At 39.1% G+C, this 27,633-nt stretch overlaps 1 protein-coding gene across 1 annotated transcript in view; it reads left to right on the forward strand.

Annotated features, from left to right (window-relative positions):
* PAFAH1B1 (platelet activating factor acetylhydrolase 1b regulatory subunit 1) overlaps positions 1 to 27,633 on the forward strand; it is a 98,066-nt gene that overhangs the window by 49,257 nt on the left and 21,176 nt on the right. Inside the window, exons 3-5 of the mRNA XM_059380904.1 lie at positions 25,004 to 25,088; positions 25,344 to 25,418; positions 26,206 to 26,412. Of these exons, the coding sequence (XP_059236887.1) occupies positions 25,004 to 25,088; positions 25,344 to 25,418; positions 26,206 to 26,412 (367 nt within the window). The remainder of the gene's footprint in view (positions 1 to 25,003; positions 25,089 to 25,343; positions 25,419 to 26,205; positions 26,413 to 27,633) is intronic.

Raw genomic sequence — 27,633 nt, forward strand, 5'->3', positions numbered from 1 at the left:
ATGACCTGAGCCGAAGGCTCAGGTCATGATCCCAGCGTCCTGGGATCGAGTCCCACATCCGGCTCCTTGCTCCGCAGGGAGCCTGCTTCTCCCTCTGACTCTGCCTTCCACTCTGTCTGCCTGTGCTCGCTCTTGCTCGCTCTCTGACAAATAAATAAATAAAATCTTTAAAAAAATATATAAAAAATAAATAAATAAATAAATAAATATTGTGGCCCAAAATAGAGCTTTATTATTATTATTATTATTTTTAATTTATTTGCTAGAATTGCATAAGCTATGGGAGGGTCAGAGGGAGAAATAGACTCCATGCAAGTAGGAAGCCTGATGTGGGGCTCGAGTCCCAGGACCCTGAGACTGTGATCTAAGCTGAAGTCAGATGCCCAACCGACTGAGCCACCCAGGTGCCCCAAAATAGAGCTTTTTTTTTTTTTTTTTAATTTTTTTTAAGATTATTTATTTATTTATTTGAGAGAGACAGTGAGAGAGATCATGAGTGAGGAGAAGGTCAGAGAGAGAAGCAGACTCCCCGTGGAGCTGGGAGCCTGATGTGGGACTCGATCCCGGGACTCCAGGATCATGACCTGAGCCGAAGGCAGTTGTCCAACCAACTGAGCCACCCAGGCGTCCCCAAAATAGAGCTTTTAATTTGAATAAAAATCAGTTGAGGAGAGAACCTAATTTCAGGTGGCTAAATTTATAGGGGATTTTAGGTAAGAATGACATGAGAGTGCTCTTTCAGCAAAGAAAATTGGTTTTACATCTAAATGTAAACTTGGGGAATAGAAAAATCTTGAGAGGGGCGCTTGGGTGACTCAGTGGTTTGAGCCTCTGCCTTTGGCTGGCTTGGGTCATGATCTCAGGGTCCTGGGATCAAGCCCCTTATCGGCCTCTCTGCTCAGTGGGGAGCCTGCTTTTCCCCCTTTCTCTGCCTGCCTCTCTGCCTACTTGTGATCTCTCTCTCTTTTTCTCTCTCTCTCTCTGTCAAATAAATAGATAAATGAATCTTTTTTAAAAAAAAAAAGAAAAATCTTGGGGAGTTTTTAGTAAGGAGATAAAGTGATGGTTTTTGCTTTTTCTCCCATTTTTGAAAATAATATATATTTACTAAGAGGAAGAAACAAATGTTTATGTACCTCTTACAAGTAAGATACATTTTGGCACTTAAGTTTGCCTTTGCAACATTTTAGCATTTCTAGAATGTTGGATACCATTTAGCTTGTAAAATACGTTGAGGTGTTTTTGGGGTTGAAATGCAATGAATTTTGACATACTGGAAGCCCATCATTTGAGCAGTGCTGCTAAGTATGATTCAGCTCAGCAAATGTATATTGCCTGCCTTCTTTGTTTTTACTTTGCTGTGGCATACAAATATTGAGTAATAACAAATTCATTTATGTGAATATGACTGATATCTTTATTTAACAGATAAATTGAGGATGGGAAAAATTAAGATGACCAATTTCATGACTAGTAATAGAGGCAGAACAAGTTTCCCAATTTTAAGTTCACTATTCATTAAATATTACAATTCTATTACCAAAATTAATATAAAATTAATATAAAAATTAATATGGCAGAAGGAGAGCCAAGAGAAACCTATCCTTGTCAATATTTAAAAATGTACTTCTAGGGGTGCCTGGGTCACTCAGTTAAGTGTCAGCCTTTGCCTCAGATCATGATCTCAGGGTCTTGGGATTGAGCCCCAGATTGGGTTCCCTGCTCAATGGGGAATCTGCTTCTCCCTCTGCCCCTCCTTGACTGTTCTCTTTCTCTCCCCCTCCCTCCCTTTCAAATAAATAAAATCTTCAAAATACAATAAAAAATGAAAATGTACTTGTAAATGTTTTGGAGTTAAGAGAACAAAATGAAACTTAGGAAACGAAATAAATAATAATGAGGTTACTTAGGATAAAAACCAGTGTACATAAAGTTAGATTGTCTAATGAGTCTTTTAAAAAACCAATGGTCAGGGGCACCTGGGTGGCTCAGTTATTAAGCATCTGCCTTCGGCTCAGGTCATAATCCCAGGGTCCTGGGAACGAGCCCCACATTGGGTTCCCTGCCCTGCTGGGGGCCTGCTTCTTCTCCCACTCCCCCTACTTCTGTTCCCTCTCTCACTGGGTCTCTCTGTCAAATAAATAAATAAAATCTTTAAAAAAAAAAATAAAAAATAAAAACAACAACAACAACAAAAACCAAAGGTCAGAGTCAGGGATGGCACCTGGGTGGCTCAGTGAGTTGAGCCTCTGCCTTCTACTCTGGTCATGATCTCAAGAGTCCTGGGATCGAGCCCCGAATCAGGCTCTCTGCTCGGCAGGGAGCCTGCTTCCCCCTCTCCCTCTGCCTGCCTCTCTGTCTGCTTGTGATCTCTCTCTGTCAAATAAATAAATAAAATCTTAAAAAAAAAACCCAAAGGTCAGGTGGAGCCTGGGTGGCTCAGTGGGTTATAAAGCCTCTGCCTTTGGCTCAGGTCATGATCTCAGGTCCTGGCATCGAGCCCTGCTTCCCCTCTCTGCCTGCCTCTCTACCTACTTGTGATCTCTGCCTGTAATCTCTGAAATAAAAAAATAAAAAAACAAAGGTCAGAAATGAGATACACATTCAATTCAAGAATAAGAACAACGGGGCGCCTAGGTGGCTTAGTTGGTTAACTGACCAACTCTTGAGTTTAACTCATGATCAGAAGTTTGTGAGATTGAGCCCCACTTCTTTGGGCTCTGCTTTCAGTGACCAGTCTGCTGGGAATTCTCTTTCTCCTTCTGCCCTTCCCCCCACTTGTGCTTGCTTTCTCTCTCTAAGACAAATACATCTTTTTAAAAAAAGAATAAGAACAATGAAATAAGCCCAAAGGAAACAAAGAGAAAGAATTTTTTTAAAAAGCAGTAAAAAGCAGAAACTAATAAAATAGAAAATATAACCTGGTAAACTTGATTAACAAAATTAAAAACTAGCTTTTAAGGGACGCCTGGGTGGCTCAGTTGGTTAAGCTGCTGCCTTCGGCTCAGGTCATGATCCCAGGGTCCTGGGATCGAGTCCCGCATCGGGCTCCTTGCTCAGTGGGGAGCCTGCTTCTCTCTCTGCCTCTGCCTGCCGCTCTGCCTGCTTGTGTTCTCCCTCTCTCTCTCTGACAAATAAATAAATAAAATCTTTAAAACAAAAAAAACCTAGCTTTTAAGAAAGACCATTAAAAAAATTGATGAATAAAGAAAATAGACACAGATGAATAATACAGTAATGAGAAAGGAGACATAAAATGAACTCCGAGGTGATTTTCAAAATTATGAAAATGTTCTAGCCTATTAAATTAGAAAATCTGAGTAACCAGGTGATTTTCTAGGAATATATATGTAATAAAATTGGTTCAGAAAGTAGATAAGGGGCGCCTGGGTGGCTCAGTGGGTTAAGCCGCTGCCTTCGGCTCGGGTCATGATCGCAGGGTCCTGGGATCGAGCCCCGCATCGGGCTCTCTGCTCAGCCGGGAGCCTGCTTCCTTCTCTCTTTCTCTGCCTGCCTCTCTGCCTGCTTGTGATCTCTCTCTGTCAAATAAATAAATAAAATCTTAAAAAAAAAAAAGAAAGAAAGAAAGTAGATAACTTGAATAGGTTACTATAGAGGAAATTTTAAGTATAGTTAGAGACATCAAGTCCAGATGGTTTCTAAGCCTAGACTCTTAATTCTGTTGAGTCTTTAAGGACCAGTAACTTTCCAGATTATATTGCATTCCACAACATAGAAAATGGGGTAAAACTTTTTTTTTTAAGATTTTATTTTTTTATTTGACAGGGAGAAACAGAGTAAGAGAGGGAACACAAGCATGACCTAAGCTGCAGGCAGGCGCCTAATGTCTGAGCCACCCAGGTGCTCCAAAAGGTGGAAAACTTAAGAGCGCATTTTCTGAGGCTAGAATAGCCCCTTTAGTAGCACTAGGCAAGGGGAAAATAATAAACATTACAGGTTAATTTTTTACATGACGTCAGATAATAAAAGATAATAAACGACCATTGAGTATAGTAGCATATAAAAAAGTTCATGTGGCCAAGTATGATATATACCAAGAATACAAGTTTCTAACATTAAGATACCTATTAATGTAATTACTATATTAATAATAGAAAACTCATATCAGTCCTAAAGGTATAGAAACATTTAAAAAAAAATTTTACTGTTTTGTGTTAGTCACCATACATCATTAATTTTTGATGTAGTATTCCAATATTCACTGTTGGTTTTTTTTTAAAGATTTTTTTTTAAGTTTTTAAAAGATTTTATTTATTTATTTGACAGACAGAGATCACAAGTAGGCAGAGAGGCAAGCAAAGATTGGGGGTGGGAAGCAGGCTCCCTGCTGAGGAGAGAGCCTGATGTCGGGCTCCATGCCAGGACCCTGGGATCATGACCTGAGCCAAAGGCAGAGGCTTTAACCCACTGAGCCACCCAGGTGCCCCAGCCAAAATTCATTTTTTACATATAACACCCAGTGCTCTGTGCAATAACGTGTCCTCCTTAATAACCACCGCCAGGCTTACCCAACCCCCAGAAATAATTTTAATACCCACTTTTTTTTTTTTTAAGATTTTTTTAATTTTTATTTATTTATTTGACAGACAGAGATTACAAGTAAGCAGAGAGAGAGGAGGAAGCAGGCTCCCTGCTGAGCAGAGAGCCCGATGTGGGGCTCGATCCCAGGACGCTGGGATCATGACCTGAGCCGAAGGCAGAGGCCTTAACCCACTGAGCCACCCAGGCGCCCCTTAATACCCACTTTTAATTGTTAATTTTTTTTGGTTCTGTTTATGTAGGCTCCACATTGAGTATGAAGCAGCCCTGAGATCAAGACTTGAGCTGAGATCAAGAGTCAGACTCTTAGGGCGCCTGGGTGGCTCAGTGGGTTAAAGCCTCTGCCTTTAGCTCAGGTCATGATCTCAGGGTCCTGGGATCGAGCCCTGCATTGGGCGCTCTGCTCATCAGGGAGCCTGCTTCCTCCTCTCTCTCTCTCCCTGCCTCTCTGCCTACTTGTGATCTCTGTCTAAATAAATAAATAAAATCTTAAAAAAAAAAAAAGAAAAGAGAGAGATTCTTAACTGACTGAGCTGTCCAGGCACCCCAAGATTGTTAAAAATTTCTAAAAGGGCTGCTTGACTGGCTCAGTAGAGCATGTGACTCTTGATTTCAAGGTTGTAAGTTCAAGCCTCACATTTCGTATAGAGATTACTTAAAATATTTTTAAAATACTGTTTTCTCTTAGAAAATGAGGAAGCGTATATTTTCTTAATTTGATTGAGGCACTCTGCCTGAAATTTGCAGCAAATGCTGGAGGTAGTAAGTACATTCCCAAGAAATAAAAACAGGTTCAGAGTTCCCATGTTTCTGCTACCATTTAAACTTAGATTTTACATTCTAACCAATGCAGTAAGGCAACAGAAAGAACTAGATAGAACTATTGGAAAGGAAGAAAGCAAACTTATTTGTAGGTGCTAACGTCTATATAGAAAATTAAGGTGGGGGAGTGGGCACTTAAGTGTCTTGGTTAAGAGTCTGCCCTTCAGCTTAGGTTATGATCCCCGGTACCAGGATCAGTCCCTGTGTCAGACTCCCTGCTCAGTGGGAGTCTGCTTCTCCCTCTCCTTCTGCCCCCTGCTGTGGTGCTCTCTCTCTCAAATAAATAAATAAATAAATAATTTTTTAAAAAAGATATTTGACAGACCACAAGTCGGCAGAGAGAGAGAGGAGAAGCAGGCTCCCCACCAAGCAGAGAACCCAACGCGGGGCTCCATCCCAGGACGCGGGGATCATGACCTGAGCCGAAGGCAGAGGCCTTAATCCACTGAGCCACCCAGGCGCCCCTAAATAAATAAAATCTTAAAGAAATGGGCGCCTGGGTGGCTTAGTGGGTTAAGCCTCTGCCTTTCGGCTCAGCCCCACATCTGGCTTTCTGCTCAGCGGGGAGCCTGCTTCCCCCTCTCTTTCTGGCTGCCTCTTTGCCTACTTGTGATCTCTCTCTCTGTCAAATAAATAAATAAAATCTTTTAAAAAAAATTCGAAAGAAGAAAAGAAAGAGAATCAATAGTTAAAATTACTGGGTTTAGTATATTGTCCAGAAATAAGATGGCATACAAAAGTGAATTGTTTTTGTTACTGGATAATATTGTAAAAAAGATTTATTTACCCTGTTTCTGGGCAAAGAACTTCTGAAAAAAGAAGTTAATAATGGAAAAATGTCAGAGCTCCCAAATTATTAATAAAATTGAATACAGTCCCAATTAAAATCCAAACAGAATTTTGCATGAATTTGACCAGCTTAATTCTGAAATTCTTTTGGAAAAAGAAAATGCTGAAAGATACAGCAGTAAGAAAAAGATGTGTTCAGTAAATAGTATCACTACCATAGTTTGTACTAAATAAAATAAATTTGAATTCAAATTAAGTAAAATCCCAAATGTTAAGCACATACAAAGTAACAATGTCAAAGAAGTTGGAAAAAATACAGCCTTTAGTAGGAAAGGACTTTGTATAGATTCCAAATATGGAAACTAAAAGATAAATGGATATGTGTGACTATATCAGACTATAAAATTTTCATATGAAAAAAGACTTAAAGGGGTGCCTGGGTGGCTCAGTGGTTTAAGCCGCTGCCTTCGGCTCAGGTCATGATCTCAGGGTGCTGGGATCGAGTCCCGCATCGGGCTCTCTGCTCAGCGGGGAGTCTGCTTCCCTCTGTCTCTCTCTGTCTGCCTCTCCATCTACTTGTGATTTCTCTCTGTCAAATAAATAAATAAATAAAATCTTAAAAAAAAAAAAAGAAAAGTAAAAAGACTTAAAATAATAAATAATAATAATAATAAACGTGACCCAGCTGAGAATGTGTTGCAACATATGTAACAGAAATTGCATCTAGAATATATTAAAAAATCCTAAAAATTGATAAAAATTATCACAGCCAGTAGAAAAACGAGATAAAGATAATACTAAGGCCATTAACAAACAAAACAAATTTAAAATTGGCCGGTAAACATGTGAAATAATGTTTAAGATGTGTAAACAAAACAACAGTTTGTTCTTCAGGCAGTTGAATGAAATTAAAAAATTCTGATCATAGACAGCTTTCACCAGCAAGGATGTGGGGAACTAGGTTCTTTTCAGACACTGGTGGTGGGAATGTATACATTGTTACAATTTCTTTAAAGGTCATTTTAACAGTATCTTTTAAAGTATGTCCTTTGATTTAAGGTTTTATTTATAAGGAGCTTTTTTAGCACATGTGCAAGTGTTTTTCTAGGCCATAGCTATGTAAAAGGAAGTTTGTTGCACTGTTGTTTATCTTAAGAAACTGATAACAATCTATAATGTTGATCTGTCAAGGAGCCTGGGTGGCTCAGTGGGTTAAAGCCTCTGCCTTCGGCTCGGGTCATGATCCTGGGGTCCTGGGATCGAGCCCCACATCGGGCTCTCTGCTCAGCAGGGAGCCTGCTTCCTCCTCTCTCTCTGTCTGCCTCTCTGCCTGCTTGTGATCTCTTTCTGTCAAATAAATAAATAAAATATTAAAAAAATAAATAAATGTTGATCTGTCAATAAGAGTATGTTAAATATGGTGCATTCAGGGGCTCCTGGGTCTCTCAGTCAGTTAGGCGTCTGTCTTAGGATCAGGTCGTGATCTTGGGGTTCTGGGATTGAGCCCTGTGTTGAGCTCCACACTCAGAAGGAATTCTCCTCCCACTTCCTCTCCCTATGTGATTTCTCTCACTCTTGCTTTCTCTCAGGTCAATAAATGAAATTTTTAAATAAATAAATGTGTGTGTGTGGGTGTGTGTACAGTACTTCCAATCTGTGGGATACCTTATAGCAGTTTAGGAATGTAGTATATTCATGTTTATAAGCAGAGAGCTTTAAAATCTATTGTCGAGTGAAATAGCTTGCTAAATAACATGCTCTGATATATTTATATTGAACATCCCCTCAGATACGCATACTCAACTCTATGTTTCTTCAACTCTATGTTTCTTCTGTGCCTGTGTATCTGTTAACAGGGTTGCCTGTGAAGAGAAGAATAAGATTTGGATAGAGTGGAACAAAGATTTGTGACAGTATTGTTTGAATATTTTATAAGGCAATACTTATTATTTTTTGTGTAATAAGAATAATATTTTAGGGGTGCCTGGATAGCTCAGTGGGTTAAGCCTCTGTCTTCGGCTCAGGTCATGATCCCAGGGTCTTGGAATTGAGCCCCACATCAGGCTCTCTGCTTGGTGGGGGCCTGCTTCCCCCTCCCCCACTCTCTGCTTCTCTGCCTACTTGTGATCTCTGTCTGTCAAATAAATAAATAAAATCTTTAAAAAAAAAAACTTTTGGTTCAGTTTAATTGAAGAATACTCTGAGACTGCATTTGAGTTCTTTAAATCCAGTTTGTACTACTTAATCTTTGTGAATTAGAATTTTCATCATACTGGGCAACAAAAGCAAAATAATGAATGCTGGGACTGAAATAAGACTGTGACTGTAATTCATATCCTCTCAATTTCAGGTCCTTATATTTATAAAAATAGCTATATATTTTCATCAACTTTAAAGTAAATACAGTTGACCCTTGAACAATGTGAGGGTTGGGGTTCTGACCCTTTGCTTAGTTGAAAATCAACATGTAACCTTTGACTCCTCCCAAAACCTAACTGCTATTAAACAGCAGCCTTACTGATAACAAAAACAGTTGGTTAGCACATACTTTGTATGTTGCATGTATTAAATACTGTATCTTACAATAAAGTAAACTTAGAGGAAAACGTTACTAAGAAATTCGTAAGGAGGGGCTCAGTCATTTGGGTACCTGACTCTTGATCTCAGGGTTGTGAAATTGAGCCCTAAGTCGGAGTGTGCTGGGTGGGAGGCTGATTGGATTCCCTCTCTCCCCCTTCCTTGCTTGTGAATTCTTTCTCTCTTTCTGAAAGAAAGAAAAGGAAGGAAGGGAGGGAGGGAGGGAAGGGAAAAAAAATCACAAGGAAGAGAAAATGTATTTATAGGACTGTACTGTATATATTGGGGGAAAAAAATCCCACAATATATGTAGATTCACACAGTTCAAAACCCCTGTTGTTTAGAGGGTCAGCTGTATATTTAAACATAAACTAGTTAATGTTTTAACTATAGTTTTAACAGTAAACTATTGCTGTTATCCAGCTTATGCTTTGAGCATCTGCTGCTTTTTAAACTTTAAAAAGTTGATAATCGTGGAGCTTATAACCATATTGCCTCTGTTATCACATCCTATAAAATGATCACTAAAGTTTCTAATGCCTTGCTGTAAAATAATACAAGCTTCTGAGTCTTCAAAGGGAAATTTAAGTATTCTGTTTGTATTATGTGTAGTATTTTTATTACTTTATTTTTTAAAAGATTTTATTCATTAGAAAGAAGCAGAGAAAGACAACTATCATATGATCTCCCTGATATGAGGAAGTGGTGATGCAACATGGGGGCTTAAGTGGGTAGGAGAAGAATAAATGAAACAAGATGGGATTGGGAGGGAGACAAACCATAAGTGACTCTTAATCCCACAAAACAAACTGAGGGTTGCTGGGGGGAGGGGGTTTGGGAGAAGGGGGTGGGATTATGGACATTGGGGAGGGTATGTGCTTTGGTGAGTGCTGTGAAGTGTGTAAACCTGGTGATTCACAGACCTGTACCCCTGGGGATAAAAATATATGTTTATAAAAAATAAAATTAAAAAAATAAAAAAAAATAGAGCAGAAAAAAAAAAAGAAAGAAAGAAGCAGAGAGAGCACAAACAGGGGGAAACGTAGGGGGAGAGGGAGAAGCAGACTAGACTCCTTGCTGAGCTTGGAGCCCCATGTGGGGCTCCATCCCAAGGCCCAGGGTGATCATGACCGGAGCCAAAGGTAGACGCTAACCATATGAGCAACCCAGGCACCCCCAGTCTTCTAATTTTTTAAATAGGTTTTTGTTGTTGTTGTTGTTTAAGATTTGATTGATTGATTTGAAACAGAGAGAGTACAAGCAGGGGGAGGGAGAGGGACAAGGACACTACTCCTGCAGGGTTCAATCCCACCACCCTGAGACCATGACCTGAGTCAAAATTGGGAGTTGGACTCATAATAAACTGAGTTACCCAAGTGCCCCAGTCCTTTCATTTTTTGAAAATTGATTTTTATTTTATTTTTTGTTAAAGATTTTATTTATTTATTTGAGAGAGAGAAAGAATGGGGAGGGAGAGAAGCAGACTTTGTGCTGAGCAGGGAGCCTGATGCGGGACTTGATCCTGGACTCCAGGATCATGACCTGAGCAGAAGGCAGTTACTTTTCCAACTGAGCCACCCATATACCACGAAAATTGATTTTTAATTGAAATATTTCATTCGGTAGAATGCATCATATTCTGATCATTCCATATAAGAAGTATTGCCACCCTATACTGTAGGAGTACTGGTATTTTTCCCTTTGTTCATGTTAGATTTGTCAAAATAGTAAGCCAATAAACTAAAACATATACTTCATTTGTGAATTTAAACCAAAATTTATGAAATTGTTGATTGTTTCAAAAAATACATTCCAACATTTGTTAACAAAAATGAAGTGTAAGCAACCCTAAAGATAAGCAAGGGGCACCGGGGTGGCTCAGTCAGTTAGGCATCTGACTCTGGTTTTGGCTCAGGTCAGGTCAGGGTCTCGTGGTTGTAGGATCAAGCTCCATGTTGGGCTCTCTGCTCAGCACAGAGTCTGCTTCAGATCCTACCTCTCCCTCCTGGTCACTCTCTCTTTCTCTCTCTCAAATAAATAAATAAAATCTTTAAAAAAAAAAAAAAATACGGTCATCGAGACTAAAATTGTTGACTTTACGTAGAACTCATACAAAGTCCTTTTATTGTGCTTATATATCACATTTTATTTCACTGAAAGATTTGTTGGTCTTACTCTGTGTATTAGAAAAAGAAACATTGTAGGAGAGAAAGGCAGTGCCACAAATAATAAGTTGAGGAAGTTACATACTGAGTAGCTCCTATTTCTTGTATGAGGTTGGAGGTCAACCCAAGGAATACAGTTAGATAATTGAGAAATGAGGCAAGGGGACAAGGGACAAGTAAATGATCAGGCAGCGGTGGAATGACAGCCATGTATTAGGACTTGACCCCTTTTTTTTTTTTTTTTAAGATTTTTAAAATTTCTTTGATAGGGAACATAAGCATGGGGAGTGGGAGCGGGAAAGCAGGCTTTCTGCTGAGCAGGGAGCTGATGCAGAGCTCAGTCCCGGGACTCTGGGGTCATGACCTGGGCCGAAAGCAGATGCTTTTTATAAGGACTGAGCCACTCAGGCGCCCCAGGACTTGACCCATTCTGACTCTAAAAATTTAAGTCCATTATTAGCAGTATTGTAGATTATTGACAGTCTTCCTGTTTGATGCAGGGTAAAAACTATGATCCATCAACAAATGAAACCTGTATTTAGCAAGGTAATTCTGGAGATGCTTATGATCATGCAGTTTATGATTATCTGATTTTAAAGGATCTTCACTTATTCTTTAGGGCTTGACTTATTATATGATGATGATCTTCCTTTGGTTGCACTCCCATCTAATCCTCCACTATACTTCTGATAAATAGGTCTTTTTATTTTTTTTTTTAAGATTTTATTTATTTATTTGACAGAGAGAAATCACAAGTAGACGGAGAGGCAGGCAGAGAGAGAGGGAAGCAGGCTCCCTGCTGAGCAGAGAGCCCGATGCGGGACTCGATCCCAGGACCCTGAGATCATGACCTGAGCCGAAGGCAGCAGCTTAACCCACTGAGCCACCCAGGTGCCCCTAAATAGGTCTTTTTAAAATACCACTTTCATTAAACTGGCTTTTCTTGCCTTGCATGTCCTTCATAATTTTCTTCTGTCCTGTCTTTTCAGCCATTTCTCTCATTATCTTAATCGCATTTCAGTATTTATAGCTATTAGATGGATTACTTTTTTTTTTTTTTAAAGATTTTATTTATTTATCAGAGAGAGAGTGAACACAGGCAGACAGAATGGCAGGCAGAGGCAGAGGGAGAAGCAGGCTCCCCGCCGAGCAAGGAGCCTGATGCGGGACTCGAACCCAGGACGCTGGGATCATGACCTGAGCCGAAGGCAGCTGCTTAACCAACTGAGCCACCCAGGTGTCCCTAGATGGATTACTTTTGAAACCATTTAAAATAATAGTAGTGATTATAAGCATCCTTGTCCTTGTTCTTGACTTGGGTGGAAATATTTTTAGTGTTTTGTCATTAAGTATTCTATTTACTGGTTGAAGGTTTGAGATTTCTTTCATTCATTTAGTTTTTTATTTAGGGAGGGAGGGAGTGGGCAGAGGGAAAGGGAGAGAGTGAATCTTACTTAAGCAGGCTTCATACCCCTGTGTGAAGCATGATGGCAGGCAGGCCTCGATCCCTGAGATATCCTGACCTGAGCCGAAATAGGAGTCAGAGGCTTAACTGACTGAGCCATCCAGGCACCCCTGATCGATTTCTATTAAAAAATAACAATGAGGGGTGCCTGAGTGGCTCAGTGGGTTAAAGCCTCTGCCTTCAGCTCAGGTCATGATCTCAGGGTCCTGGGATCGAGCCCCGCATCAGGTTCTCTGCTCAGTAGGGAGCCTGCTTTCCCCTCTCTCTATGCCTCTCTGCCTACTTGTAGTCTCTGTCAAATAAATAAAATCTTAAAAAAAAAAAAAAAAAAAAGTCAAGAATGTTGAGGTGTGCCTGGGTGGCACAGAAGATAAGTGCCAGAGTCTCGTTTTTGCTGGGGACCATGACCTTGGGTTGTAGGATCAAGCCCCAGGTCCAGCTCCCCCCTCAGCACAGAGTTTGCTAAGATTTCTCTCTTCTCCCTATGCCTGCCCCCCCTGCATGCACTCACTCACTCTCTCTCAAATATGGCAGTCTTTTTTCTTAAAAATCAAGAATGTTGGGGCGCTTGGGTGGCTCAGTGGATTAAAGCCTCTACATGATTGCAGGGTCCTGGAATAGAGCCCCACATAGGGCTCTCTGCTCAGTAGGGAGCCTGCTTCCCTTCCTCTCTCTCTGCCTGCCTCTCTGCCTACTTGTGATCTCTGTCTGTCAAATAAATTTTTAAAAATAATTAAATAAAAATCAAGAACGTTGAATGATTTGATTAAATATACATTGAGATCTTCATTTTATACCATTCTCATTCCTTTTTCCCCCTTGATTCCCCTCCTTATAATGGATGCTTTATCTTTTTCCTTAAAGTCTCAGCTCACATCTTACCTTTAAAGTTCTTCATTTACTCTTATTTATCTCTTTTTTTAACTAGGTTTCACATATTTCGGTAACTTTGGTTTTGTTCCTTAGATTTCTAAATTCCTGGAAGACAAGGTACCATAACCTAATCTTCCTTTATATTCTGTAGTATGAAGCTAGGAATATAACAGACATTCATCATCCTTTCTCCATCTCTTCCCTTTTTTATTTTTCTTCCTTGTTCTATAGTGAAAATTTGCTTTATATTTTACAAATGTAAATGTTTCAAATTTCCCAATATATGACAGTTGTATTCTCTGTCCCTGTTGCAGAACCTGACTTTCTTTATGGGTTTCTTAAGTATGCAAAATAATTTCTCACAGAAATACATTCTAAGTGCATCTCATAATTAAGTAAAATAAATATCTTTTTAAATTACTGTAAACTTTATATTAAAGCCAGAAAAAAGTGGAGAAAATGTCTTTTTTTTTTTTAAGCTTTTATTTATTTATTTGACAGAGATCACAAGTAGACAGAGAGGCAGGTAGAGAAAGGGGAGAAAGCAGGCAAGGCTCAGTCCCAGGACCCTGAGATCATGACCTGAGCTGAAGGCAGAGGCTTTAACCCACTGAGCCACCCAGGTGCTCTGAAAAAATGTCTTGAAAGTTGTATTGAGGAATTGAGGCAAAATCCCCTTCTTTTGTTGACATCACTGACTTTTTTTTTTTTTTTTTTTAAGATTTTATTTATTTGACAAACAGAGATCACAAGTAGGCAGAGAGGCAGGCAGGTGGTGGGCAGAAGCAGGCTCCCCGCTGAGCGGGGAGCCCCATGAGGGTCTCAATCCCAGGACCTGGAAACCATGACCCGAGCTGAAGGCAGAGGCTTAACCCACTGACCCACCAAGGCGCCCTGACATCACTGACTTTTGATTATAGTAGTGCATGCAGCTTTTCAAATGTCAGTTGGTAACATATGTATCATTAATTTTAAACAGCATAATCAGAAGTATAGCCTAGTTAGTGTGAAGTCCTATGATAATCATACCTTCATTTACCTTCGTTTTCAGTAAGGTTCTTTTTCTTAACAGGTTAAAAGAGTATAAAGACGAAACATAAGGGAGAAGATCAAAACTGATCTGTTCAATAGTGATTTCTGCTTTGTGGTTCCATAACTCAAAAATTACTGTCTAAATATGAGCATTAACAGTTATGCATATTTTTGTGGTTTTTTTTTTATTTTTCCCCTTTAAAAAAAAAAAAATCCAGGCACCTGGGTGGCTCAGTTGGGTTAAGCCTCTGACTTTGGCTCAGGTCATGATCTCAGGGTCCTGGGGTCAAGTTCCGCATCGGGCTTTCTGCACAGCGGGGAGCTTGCTTGCCTGACTCTCTGCCTACTTGTGATCTCTGTCTGTCGAATAAATAAAGAAAAATCTTAAAAAAAAAAATCCAACATGGTGTACTTACTTGGTAGATAGTTTTGTTGCTCCTGTGGTGTGGAGAAAGAGAGGTGGATGTTACCTCAGACCCAGAGCTCTACTGAAGAGAAATGGTAACTAAAAGGCCAGTATACCAGATATATGTTCTTTTGCTTAATGGTAAAAATGAGGGTCCACTCATACTGACTCACCCACATTGCATTTTCTTTTACTTCATCACAGCCAAGATAAGGTCTCTTGGTGACCTCTTGCTGTGCTTGTACTTGTCCCAAGATTGGTAGTTGTTGAATCCTGATCTACCTTACAAAGTAGGTACATTTTTTCAATTGTAGTAGTGAAGGATGATCATTGTAACTCTTCATTGGGGTGCATGTGGTTGGAGAGGTATAAGACTTATGACCAGTGGGCACTGTAGCATATTTAAGAAGTCATGTTATGGGGTACCGGGGTGGCTCAGTGGGTTGAGCCTCTGCCTTCGGCTCAGGTTATGATCTCAAGTTCCTGGGATTGAGCCCCACATGGGGCTCTCTGCTCAGCAGGGAACCTGCTTCTTCCTCTCTCTCTCTGCCTGCCTCTCTGCCTACTTATGATCTCTGTCTGTCAAATAGATAAATAAAATCCTAAAAAAAAAAAAAAAAAAGAAGTCATGTTACCTGTCTTAGTTGATGTCCTATGGTGGCGGCAGCTTATGGAAAGACCCTCAGTAGTGTCTTTGCTTGAAATGAACTTTATTCATATCTTCCCCTAGGACTTTGTAGTTCATCTTGATATTTGTCCATAATGGTGAGGGTCATTTGTTGCAGGGCACTAAAGGGTGACAATGTCCTCGTGGTGCTGTGAACTGGCATTCTTGGTCCTGACTGGTCGTCTCTGTTATCTTAACAGTGTGCCCTCATAACCCTGCAGACATCCCAGATTTATTGGGCCACTGCAACCTTTTAGAACAAAGAGCATTAACTCCATTGCTTTCCTAATTCCTGAATATGTAAACTCAGCCTTTTCAGTGTGTCTGTTTAATGGGCTCCATAAGAAACATCTTACTCTCAGCTTTTGATTTACCCTTGTTTCTTCTCATAGAAACAATGAATTTACAGTAAGATACTTATAGAATTCATGGAACATTTTTTTCATCCATAAAATGCTAGAGTACAGGGTTTGTAAAACACTGTTATTTGTCACATTGGCTTCAAAAGACTCAAGTTTGATTCCTAGCTTCATTGCTTGCTAGCCGGAAGGCCAGTTAAATTCACTGAGCCTCTTTTTCTTTATCTGTGAAAAACAGCTTCCACCTCATTCTCTTCTAATGCATGCTCTGGAATTCCCTCTGCTCTGTTTTAAATTTAGAGGAGATACTGGGGACCCTGAAGTATTTTGCTTTTATTGTTGGTGCTATCTAGTCTTTCTAGAGTTGATACTGTTTAGCAGTTCACAGCATTTGGAGTAACTTTTTTTTTTGTTTTAAAGATTTTATTTATTTGAAAGAGAGAGAGAAAGAGAACACAAGCAGGGAGGAAGAGTAGAGGAAGAGGGAGCAGCAGACTCCCCAGTGAACAGGGATCCTGGTTCATGACCTGAGCTGAAGGCAGATGCTTAACCGACTTGCAGACTGAGCCACTCAGGCGCCCCACATTTGGAGTAACTTTTTAAAACTCTTACCTCCTTTATAAGGTTGGCGTGGTAGTGGGGTGTTAGAAATGGTATTACAGCTACAAAAATTATCCTGGGGGATAAACGAACAATGAAGAGAATGTAGGAAGTCAGCTAAAATGCTTTAAAATCTAACCCTGGCATTTGAATAAATGGAATCGTTTAGAAGGCAAACACAGATCTTACTGGTGATCGTTTCAAAGGATAACAGTATTTCTGTATGTAAGCCTAAGCTCTATGTAGCCATTTCTCTTTGTTCATGGGTAAAAGTCCTTCATCTCAGTTCTATTTTAGCGATTTTCTTTGCTTTGTATATAGGGTTACTAGTTTGGTTCTACTAAGCATGATCTGTTCGACTTATGTAGGAATTTTGCTTTGATTCCAGTAATTGGTTGCTTTTTTTCATCTCCTGAGACTTAATAGATTAATTTAAATCATATGTGTGAAGTTTCTTGGAAAAATGATTACAAACTTGTGCCTAGATGTCCACTTGTTTCAGAAGAGATTAAGTCTTCCATTTTTAATAAAACTGATGAAAATTGGGGTGCCTGGGTGGCTCAGTGGGTTAAGCCTCTGCCTTCAGCTCAGGCCATGATCTCAGGGTCCTAGGATCGAGCCCCACAATGGGCCCTCTGCTCAGTGGGGAGCCTGCTCCCCCCCCCACCTCTCTCTGCCTGCCTCTCTCTGTCTTCTTGTGATGCCTGTCTGTCAAATAAATAAATAAAATATAAAAAAAAAACTGGTGAAAATTAACTCTAGATTAACAACTGAAATTAGTAGCTAACTCTAGAAGCACTGTTAGACTCTTAGATCCAAGAGATTCTTCCGTCTTAACTTAGTACTCTTAACTTTGATAGTGGTACACCTTCCCTGGTAGAGGTTCCACATCACTGGACTCAGTTATCCTTAATGGCATTAGACTCATTTAAAAACTTAAGTTCTAATTTGTTTTCTGTATTTTTGTATATGTATCTTGCTCTTTGGTTGTTCTGTGTTATGATAATATTAATGCCATGTGGTATCTCTTGTATTTATTTATTTATTTATTTTTATATTTACTTGACAGAGAACACAGGTAGGCAGAGAGGCAGGCAGAGACAGAGTGGGAAGCAGGCTCTCTGCTGAGCCTGTCCCAGGACCCTGGGATCATGACCTGAGCTGAAGGCAGAGGCTTTAACCCACTGAGCCACCCAGGTGCCCCGTGGTATCTCTTTTAAAACTCTCATATATCATAGTGTTTACCAAACATATATCCTCATCTAAAAAAAGAATATATCCCTGATACTCTCAGAACTCGTTGATGTTCCCCAGCCCCAGTGATTTACAGTGCTCACTTGAAATCTTACTGTGGAATGGAATACTGAGGCCACTTGAAGTACTGAAACTGTGCTTGCTAAAGTTGACAGGGATCTCTTAGTGCCAGGTTGCTTGGGCACTTTTTAGACTTACTTTGACCTCTCTTTTGTGTTGTCACTGCTGTCCATCTCCATTGCCTTGCTGACATCTCTCTTGATCATCTTACTTCTTTTTATTTTTACTTTTTAAGATTTATTTAGAGAGATTGCATGTGCATGAGTGCGGGGAGTGGTAGAGGGAGACAGAAAACGAGAGAGAATCTCCAGCAGACTACCTGTTGAGGGCGGAGAGCGTGATGTGGGCTTGATCTCCAGTCTCTGAGCTCATGACCTGAGCTGAAGCCCAGGAGTTGGACACTTCACTGACTGAGCCACCCAGGCGCCCCTGTCTTAGTTCTTAAATATTGGTATCTGTCAAGGTTCCATCAGTTACGTTCTGGTCTCCTTTTTTTTTTGCTCTCATTATATACCTTCTTGTGAATTGTCTTTCATCACTTATGTGGTTTGAATTACTACTCCCTGATTGCTAATTTTCCCAAATGCTTTCTTACATCAAGTCTCTCTCTCAAGCCATGACCTGTATATCTAATTACCACTTATATCGTGTATCTTTTTTTTTTTTTTAAGATTTTATTTATTTATTTGACAGAGATCACAGGTAGGCAGAGAGGTAGGCAGAGAGAGAGCGAGAGAGAGGAGGAAGCAGATTCCCTGCTGAGCAGAGAGCCCGATGCAGGGCTAGATCCCAGGACTCTGGGATCATGACCTGAGCCGAAGGCAGAGGCTTAACCCACTGAGCCACCCAGGTACCCCTATCATGTATCTTTACTTAAATATCTTATAGCTACTTAAAGTCAGAAGGTTTAAAACTGAACTTACTGTATTCTACCTCTCTTTTTTCTTCCTCTTTTCCCCCTGTGTTTTCTATCCAAGTAATTGGTATTAAACTCACTAGAAACTTGGGAATTAACTGTGTTGTCCCATCTCTTAAATCTAGTCAGTTACTAAAACAAAAGTCTAGTGGTTAAAAGTGTGAATCATTTTTGGCTTTAAGGATTTGGGGGTACGGGACGCCTGGGTGGCTCAGTTGGTTCAGCAGCTGCCTTCGGCTCAGGTCATGATCCCAGCGTCCTGGGATCGAGTCCCACATCGGGCTCCTTGCTCAGCAGGGAGCCTGCTTCTCCCTCTGCCTCTGCTGCCATTCCGTCTGCGTGTGCTCACTCTCTCCCTCTCTCTCTCTGACAAATAAATAAAATCTTTTAAAAAAAAAAAAAAAAGGATTTGGGGGTAGATGTAGGGCTTTTTAAAGAGCAGTGTAAGTCCTTTTTCTTCTTCTTATTTTTTTTTAAAGAGTTACTTAACGTATTTTAGAGAGCGTGTGTGCACAGGGGCTGGGGATGCAGAGGGAAAGAGAGTCTTAAGCAGACTCCGCACTGAGCACAGAGTCTAATGCAGCGCTTGATCTCATGACCCTGAGATCACAACCTGAACTGAAACCAAGAGTTGGACGCTTAACTGACAGTGGCTCCCAGGAGCCCCATTATAAGTCCATTTTTAAAGCATATATGAAGAAAATGCAGTATATGGGTATATATAAAAATGGAACTCCTCTGATTAAAGGGAGGTGCAGAGTTTAGCCAGTTTATTCCCCATCCACTCAGTAAATGTTTTTTGGAATTGTTATCCTAGATTATTTCACTACTTTCTAGTTTTATTTCCTCAATGAATTAGTCTGCCAATATATAATGTGGGGGTAATATACTTTTTTACCTACTTTAGCAGGATTGTTTTAGGATCAAAAGAGACAGTGAATGTTGTTTTTTTTTTTTTTTAAGATTTTTTATTTTATTTATTTGAGAGACATCACAAGTAGGCAGGGAGGCAGGCAGAGAGAGAGAGAGAGGAGGAAGTAGGCTCCCTGCTGAGCAGAGAGCCCGACGTGGGACTCGATTCCAGGACCCTGAGATCATGACCTGAGCCGAAGGCAGCAGCCTAACCCACTGAGCCACCCAGGCGCCCGTGAATGTTGTTTTTTTAATTGGATTTAACATTTTATAAAAAGTATAAATGTGACATACAACTATAATGAGGTGCTGCTTTATGCACATTTGTAATCAACTACATCTTTCTTTCTTTCATCTATTCATTGCTTTTGCCACAAAACATCTTTTTAAGTTGCAGATGTCAAGGAGTGCCTAGGTAGCTCAATCTGTTGAGCATCTGTCCCTTCATTTCAACTCAGGTTAGGGTTAGACCTGTGTTGGCTGTGTTGGGCTTCACACTCATCATGAGTCTGCTTGAGGTTCTTGCCCTCTGCCCCTCCCCGTGTCATGTACGCTCTGTCTCAAAAAAGTAAATAGATCTTTTTTTTTTTTTTTTAAGATTTTATTTATTTACTTGACAGAGATCACAAGTAGGCAGAGAGGTAGGCAGAGAGAGAGAGAGGAGGAAGTAGACTCCCCGCTGAGTAGAGAGCCTGATTCGGGGCTTGATCCCAGGACACCAGGATTATGACCTGAGCTGAAGGCAGAGGCTTTAACCCACTGAGCCACCCAGGTGCCCCAAAAGTAAATAAATCTAAAAAAAAAAAAATGCAGATGTTGGGTTAAGTTACATAGGATATAGAAATATTGCAGATGTTTTAAAAATTTAACATCTTGGGGTGCCTGGGTGTCTCAGTCATGAAGCATTTGCCTTTGGCTGAGGTCATGATCCCAGGTCCTGGCATTAAGCCCAACATCAGGCTCCCTGCTCAGTGGGAAGCCTACTTCTCCCTCTCCTACTCCCCCTGCTTGTGTTCCCTCTCTTGCTGTTTCTCTCTGTCAAATAAAGAAAATCTAAGAAAAAAAAATAATAACTTCTAGTCCACATTTTATAAAAGTTACATAAGCAGAATCAAAGGATAAAAACAAGGTTTTTTTTTTTTTTTTAAGTCAGTAAATGCTAATCCAGTATTTGAAAAGTAAAGATGGTAAAGAGATAACATTCATAACTATTGATAGAAATATAAACTGGTACAACTCTGGGGAGCAATTTTTCAGTAGCTATCAAAATGTCCAAAAAGTGTATATAATTTCTGCCTTTGTTCAGGCTTCTGTAATAAAATACTGTAAACTGGGTGGCTTATAAACCACAGAGATTTATTTCTTAGGGTTCTAGAAGCTGAGAGTCCAAGATCAAAGTACTAACAGATTCAGTGTCTCGTGGTGCTTACCTCCTAGTTCAGTCTCTTTTTGTAAGTGCATTAATCCCATTCGTGAGGGCTCTGCCCTCAAGAAGCTAATAAGCACCTCCGAAGGCCCCATCTCCAGATACTATCATATTATGTTTCAGTGTAAGAATTGGTGGGGGGAGGAGGATGACACACATAAACATTCAATCTGTAGCACCTTTTAACTCTAATGTAAAGATATGAGAAAGACTCCACATTGAATGTTTATTTGCAACATTATTTAAAATTAGAAACAACCTGTAAGTCCAACAGTAGGTAATTGCTTAAATAAAATTTGGTACATCTATGTCATAGAATATTGTGTTTGAAATATTAATAACTATAATGTTGTAGATTAATATTTACTGACAAGGGAAGAGTTTCATGACATGGTGAACAAGACTAACAGATTAAGTTACTTGATTAAAAGCCATACGGGAAGGTTCCTGGGTGTCTCAGTTGGTTGGGCAGTTGTCCGTGGCTCAGGTCATAATCCCAGTGGTCCTGGGATTGAGGCTCTTTGCTCTCCAGCGGGAAGTCCAGTTCTTCCTCTCCTTCTGTCCCTCCCCCTTCTTATGCTCTGTCTCTGTCTGTCTCTCAAATAAATAAATAAAATCTTTTTTTTTTTTTTAATGAGCTATACATAATGCATCCACGGTGATGTGAATTTATTGGCAAAGAACATGGTATGAGACAACCAGACTGAAGGGTTGGCAGTGATAATCTGAAAATGTTGGGACTTTTTTTTTTTTAATTTTTAATTTTTTATAAACATACAATATATTTTTATCCCCAGGGGTACAGGTCTGTGAATCGCCAGGTTTACACACTTCACAGCACTCACCAAAACACATACCTTCCCCAATGTCCATGTCCTTCTCCCAACCCCCCTCCCCCCAGCAAACCTCAGTGTTTGTTTTGTGAGATTAAGAGTCACTTATGGTTTGTCTCCCTCCCAATCCCATCTTGTTTCATTTATTCTTCTCCTGCCCACTTAAGCCCCCATGTTGCATCACCATTTCCTCATATCAGGAAGATCATATGATAGTTGTCTTTCTCCACTTGACTTATTTCGCTAAGCATGATACACTCTAGTTCCATCCACGTTGTCGCAAATGGCAAGATTTCATTTCTTTTGATGGCTGCATAGTATTCCATTGTGTATATATACCACATCTTCTTTATCCATTCATCTGTTGATGGACATCTAGGTTCTTTCCATAGTTTGGCTATTGTGGACATTGCTGCTGTAAACATTCGGGTGCACATGCCCCTTCGGATCACTGGGACTTTTTTTTTTTAAATAAGGAAAAGGAATAGTTGGTTTCCATTTTTCTCCTTTTACTATTGTTTCCTGGAAAAGTACCATCATTTATTAATCTCTTTAAAAAATAAGTCCATTAAGATCATAATTTTTATAACTTGCACACATATTACATATATATGTATGTATTATTTATTATGTGAGCCTCAGAGTTTCAGGCTATGTGCTGTGTCTTCAAAGTTTCAGCATTACGGCTTGACCCTGAGGTGAGAATGGAGCTAGGTAGGAACTTTAAATATTTACAAGAACTATATATGATTTGTTTACCCTTGACATTTTTAAAGAACAAAATAAAGCTAAGAAATAGGTATGTTTTTTGACTTCTTTATTTCTCTTATTATTTGGGATATTCTAACCAAGGGAAATTTACTTTTGTTGAAGGTACATGTAACACAGGCTTTGACAACACAGTATTTGATGAACTATTTTAAGAGATCCATTGCCTTCCTATTTTGTATTGTTTTGGAAGGCCCAAGTAGAACTACTTGAAAATTAAGACGAAGTAGATTTCAGCTCCATGTACGGAAGATACTTCTTATGAAGCAAGTTATCCATTAGTAGAACAGGCCAAAAGGTACAGGCTGTGTAATACGAACAGCACACAGACACAGACTCAATAATAGTAAGATTTATCTTTCCTCAGCCCCCATGTTCTTGAATGTGATGTGCTTGACCCTGTCTTCTACTAGTTATTATGCTTTAATCTTTGGTATGCTAATAATTACCTGGAATATGAAGTGTTTATAATTTCCTATTATCTTTCTCCACTGTTTTACTTTTAACATGCCATTAAATTAAAACTTGATTCCACCAATTCTACAATACTGTTAGAGTGTTTTTATTTCCTAAAGCGTTAGGTGGGCAGTGGCTTTGATATGGTGGTCATAGGAAAATTGTCTGTGGTAGTAAAAGCATATGTCTGTAATGAAATTTTTTTTTTTTTTTTAGATTTTATTTACTTATTTGACAGATAGAAATCACAAGTAGGCAGAGAGGCAGGCAGAGAGAGAGGAAGGGATGCAGGCTCCCTGCCAAGCAGAGAGCCCAATGTGGGGCTCAATCCCAGGACCCCGGCATCATGATTGGAGCCAAAGGCAGAGGCTTTAACCCACTGAGCCACCCAGGCGCCCCATAGAATTGTTTTTTTAAAGGCAAATTTATGTCTGCTGGTAAAGAATGATGGCCAAGATTGAGTTTATGTGACTGTGTAAGAAACAAATATTGATTATCTCTAGAAGACTATGCACGAATGTGTGTGTATAGATTGTCTCTGAATATACAAAACTCTCATTAAGTGGTTACCCCAGGAACAGAATATTGGGGTCAGAAGTAAAAAGGATATTTTACTGTATAGTTATATATTAAATTTTGTTTAACTTTGCATATATGTTAACTTTAAAATTATTTAAATTACAGTGTGGTTTCTTTTTTAAGATTTTATTTATTTGACAGACAGAGATCACAAGTATGCAGAGAAGCAGGCAGAGAGAGGGGGGAAACAGGCTCCCTGTCGAGCAGAGAGCCCAATGCGGGGCTCAATCCTAGGACCCTGGGACCATGACCTGAGCCAAAGGCAGATGCTTAATGACTGAGCCACCCAGGCGCCCTAGATTTTCTAATTCTAAATGAATGTCTCATTCTGTGATTCTGTGATATTATACTAAGTTTAGCGCTTGTGCCCTTTTATTCACCCATTTTAATGGTTAAAATTTTCTCTGATATTAAATACTTATTAATTATAATTTATCAGAACAATTTTCTATGCAAAACTAAATTTCAGTTGCTAGTCCTTGAGTATCTGCTAGCGTAACAGTTAGTAAAGGAAGGCTGAATATAAACATGAACAAAATTGATGATTACTGTCACAAATCGATAACTGTTCTATAAGCTATATCTTGACTCAGGAGTCTCTGCATCTTGCAAGCAATACATTAGAAACTTAAAACTAAAAGCTCAAGAATAATGTTTTAATATTTTGGATGTACTGTGACAGAATGAAATGTGTTAGAAGCTTTTGTTCCTTTTTTTGTGAAATACTTGTATGATTTGCAAGGGAATACTTTTTAAGAGTGTCTTAAGATTTATGAAATTTTAAATAAAATATTTAAAATAGAAATCAGATTTTGTGGGGCACCTGGGTAGTCCAGTTGGTTGAGCATCCGGCTCTTGATTTTCCTCATGTCATGATCTCAGGGTTGCAGAATCGAGCCCCACGTAGAGCTGCATGCCCACTCTGCGCAAGTCTGTTTGTCCCTCTCCTTTCCCCTCTACCTCTCCACCTGCTTGCACATCCTTATTCTCTCTCTTAAACAAATGAATAAATAAAATCTTATTTAAAAATGAGGTTTTGGGATGTGCTTGGGTGGCTCAGTTGGTTAAGCAGCTGCCTTCGGCTCAGGTCATGATCCCAGCGTCCTGGGATCGAGTCCCACATCGGGCTCCTTGCTCCGCAGGGAGCCTGCTTCTCCGTCTGACTCTGCCTTCCACTCTGTCTGCCTGTGCTCGCTCTCGCTTGCTCGCTCGCTCACTCTGACAAATAAATAAAATCTTTAAAAATGAGGTTTTGGGGGGTGCTTGGGTGGCTCAGTGGGTTAAAGCCTCTGCCTTCGGCTCAGGTCATTATCCCAGGGTCTAGGATGGAGCCCCACATTGGGCTCTTTGCTCAGCAGGGAGCCTGCTTCCCCGCCTCCACCTGCCTTTCCCTACTTGTGATCTCTGTCAAATAAATAAATAAAATCTTTAAAAAAAAAAAAATCAGGTTTTGTTAGAAGTCTTTTGAATTTGTTTTCTTTCAGAAATCGAGCTATAGCAGATTATCTTCGTTCGAATGGCTACGAAGAGGCATATTCAGTTTTTAAAAAGGAAGCTGAATTAGATATGGTATGTTTCCCTTTTTACAGTTATTCATGATATAGTTAATAGGTGGATTTAACTCAAGTATCAGTATTGAACAATCATGTCATTTATTCACAAATGTTACCACTTGTTACATGGTTCACTTTGACCCTAGATTTTCATCTCCCCTTTTTTTGTATAATCAGATTCTTAGTAACATTTGGGCTAAGGAGAATGGTCTGTATGCCTTGAAAAATGTAGTTGAGCCATTTTTAAAAAGATTTTCATTTTTTTCTCTAGAATGAAGAATTAGATAAGAAATATGCTGGTCTTTTGGAAAAAAAATGGACATCCGTTATTAGATTACAAAAGAAGGTATCTATGTCTTCTTTCTTTAAAGTCACTTGTATTCTGTGTTCTTATATAAACTTTCTGAAAATATTAACATCAGTTACTCTGTATTAATTAATAATTATATTTACCCTTGAAAGGCAAGTAAAAATCATTTTTATGCATTAAAAAATACTTTGACCTAGATAGGTCTTTGCTGATACATGCTCACTTACGCAATCCAGGTGTTGGCTCTAGTGAATCTACCTAACCCTGACTTGAAAGAATTGATACTGAAAGAACTCATTTGTGCATTTAAATTGGAAGAAAGCATGTAGCCAGTATGATGGGGAAGAAGCACTAAAGTGTGTACTTAGAGAAGTCATTTTCATCTCTGAGGTTTTACTTTTATCTGTAAAGTGAAGGCAGCAAATAATACTCTGGTCCTAAAATTTATACTTTCAGTAGGCAAAGTAAGTATAAATAAATAACATTCTCATAACATGAGTTAATCCATAAAAAGCTCTTAGAAAAGTTACCTAGCACGTACATGTTCAATAAATGTCTGCTTTTATTTTCACTGCTTTTCCTCTAATTATTAGATAAAAATTGAAATTTTCTTTTTAGTTAAGTAAGTTTCGGTTTTGTCGCAGTAATGAAATTTTGAGGAGTATATAGATCATTTTCAATTAAAATTGATGAATGCTTTGTAAATTATTGAAATTTTTTCAAGTATCCTGCATAAACAGATAAAAACTAAAGGCAATTTTTAAAAACATCAAATATATTATTTTTATTGGAATCTATCTGTATATAACTGTTGCTTCTCAAGGTTATGGAATTAGAATCAAAACTAAATGAAGCAAAAGAAGAATTTACGTCGGGTGGACCCCTTGGTCAGAAACGAGACCCAAAAGAATGGATTCCCCGTCCACCAGAAAAGTACGCATTGAGTGGTCATAGGAGTCCAGTCACTCGAGTAATTTTCCATCCTGTGTTCAGTGTTATGGTCTCTGCTTCAGAGGATGCTACAATTAAGGTAATTTTTTCAAAATTAAAGATGTACAATAAGCTAACTATTAAAAGCAGATTTTAAAGTTAATTGAGTAAAAGAGGTAAAGAGAGAGAGTCCTGAAAATGAAGACCTGTGCAAGACAGGAAAAGATAAGAGCTTGGAGCTCCTCTGAGAGGCAAGCTGCCAGATAAGTTTACTGATGAATTTGAGAAAATTGGGTGTCACTGATTTAGTGTTGAGCCATGGGTCATGTAGTACTTGAATAACATTTTGTTCTTGGAATGAAAATATGAGTGTACCTTGCTTTTAAGCAGAGATGATAGATGAAAATATAAGATTACAATATTCATACTTCACGGGGTGAATATATTTTGCAAAAGAATTCAGTAGGGGACTTAACTTGAATTGGACTCTCCTTGATGTATTTTTTTTTTTAAAGATTTTATTTATTTTATTTGACAGAGAGAGAGATCACAAGTAGGCAGAGAGGCAGGCAGAGACAGAGGGGGAAGCAGGCTCCCTGCTGAGCAGAGAGCCTAATGCGGGGCTCGATCCCAGGACACTGAGATCATGACCCGAGCCGAAGGCAGCGGCTTAATCCACTGAGCCACCCAGGCGCCCCTCCTTGATGTATTTTAAATACTGCCTTTGATTCCAAACAGTAGTTCTCTCCAGGGTTGTGGTGTTACAAAAGGTTTTCACTTTATAAGTTATGTATTTCTCTCATTTTTATATTTTTTACAATAAGTATATACATTTTGATATTTCATCTTTTAATCCAGAAAAAAAGTTATTTTTGTAATTCTCTTTGATCCAGACACACTACAGTAACAGTTGTATAAACTACCTGCAGAAAGATAAGTAAAATATAATTAAAAGGTTTAGGTAGGTTTTTCTCCTCTAAGGCTTTTTCCAGATTAAGTTCTAGATTTTTAAGTTTCTTTTATAAAGGTATAATTAAGAAAACTTAAGTAGATTGTTAATATTGTATATATCACCTAGCAGCAGTCCAGTTTAAAGATACCATAATGACTTAATTGTGACTCTACTTAAAGTAATTTGTTCAAATTAGACATTGTTTTATATGTTCCTTACATGATTTCTTTCTTTAGTTTCTAAACCAGTGGCTTCCTTACATCCCATGGACTGGTCGTCCATGGGGTGGGCAGCAGAGTTACTGGAAGAGAGTCTTAAATCATATGTGTACCATGTAGTCTGAAATGATTATATACCTAATACATTAAC

Source organism: Mustela nigripes, chromosome 16, assembly GCF_022355385.1.
Source record: "Mustela nigripes isolate SB6536 chromosome 16, MUSNIG.SB6536, whole genome shotgun sequence".
Taxonomy (NCBI): Eukaryota; Metazoa; Chordata; class Mammalia; order Carnivora; family Mustelidae; genus Mustela; species Mustela nigripes.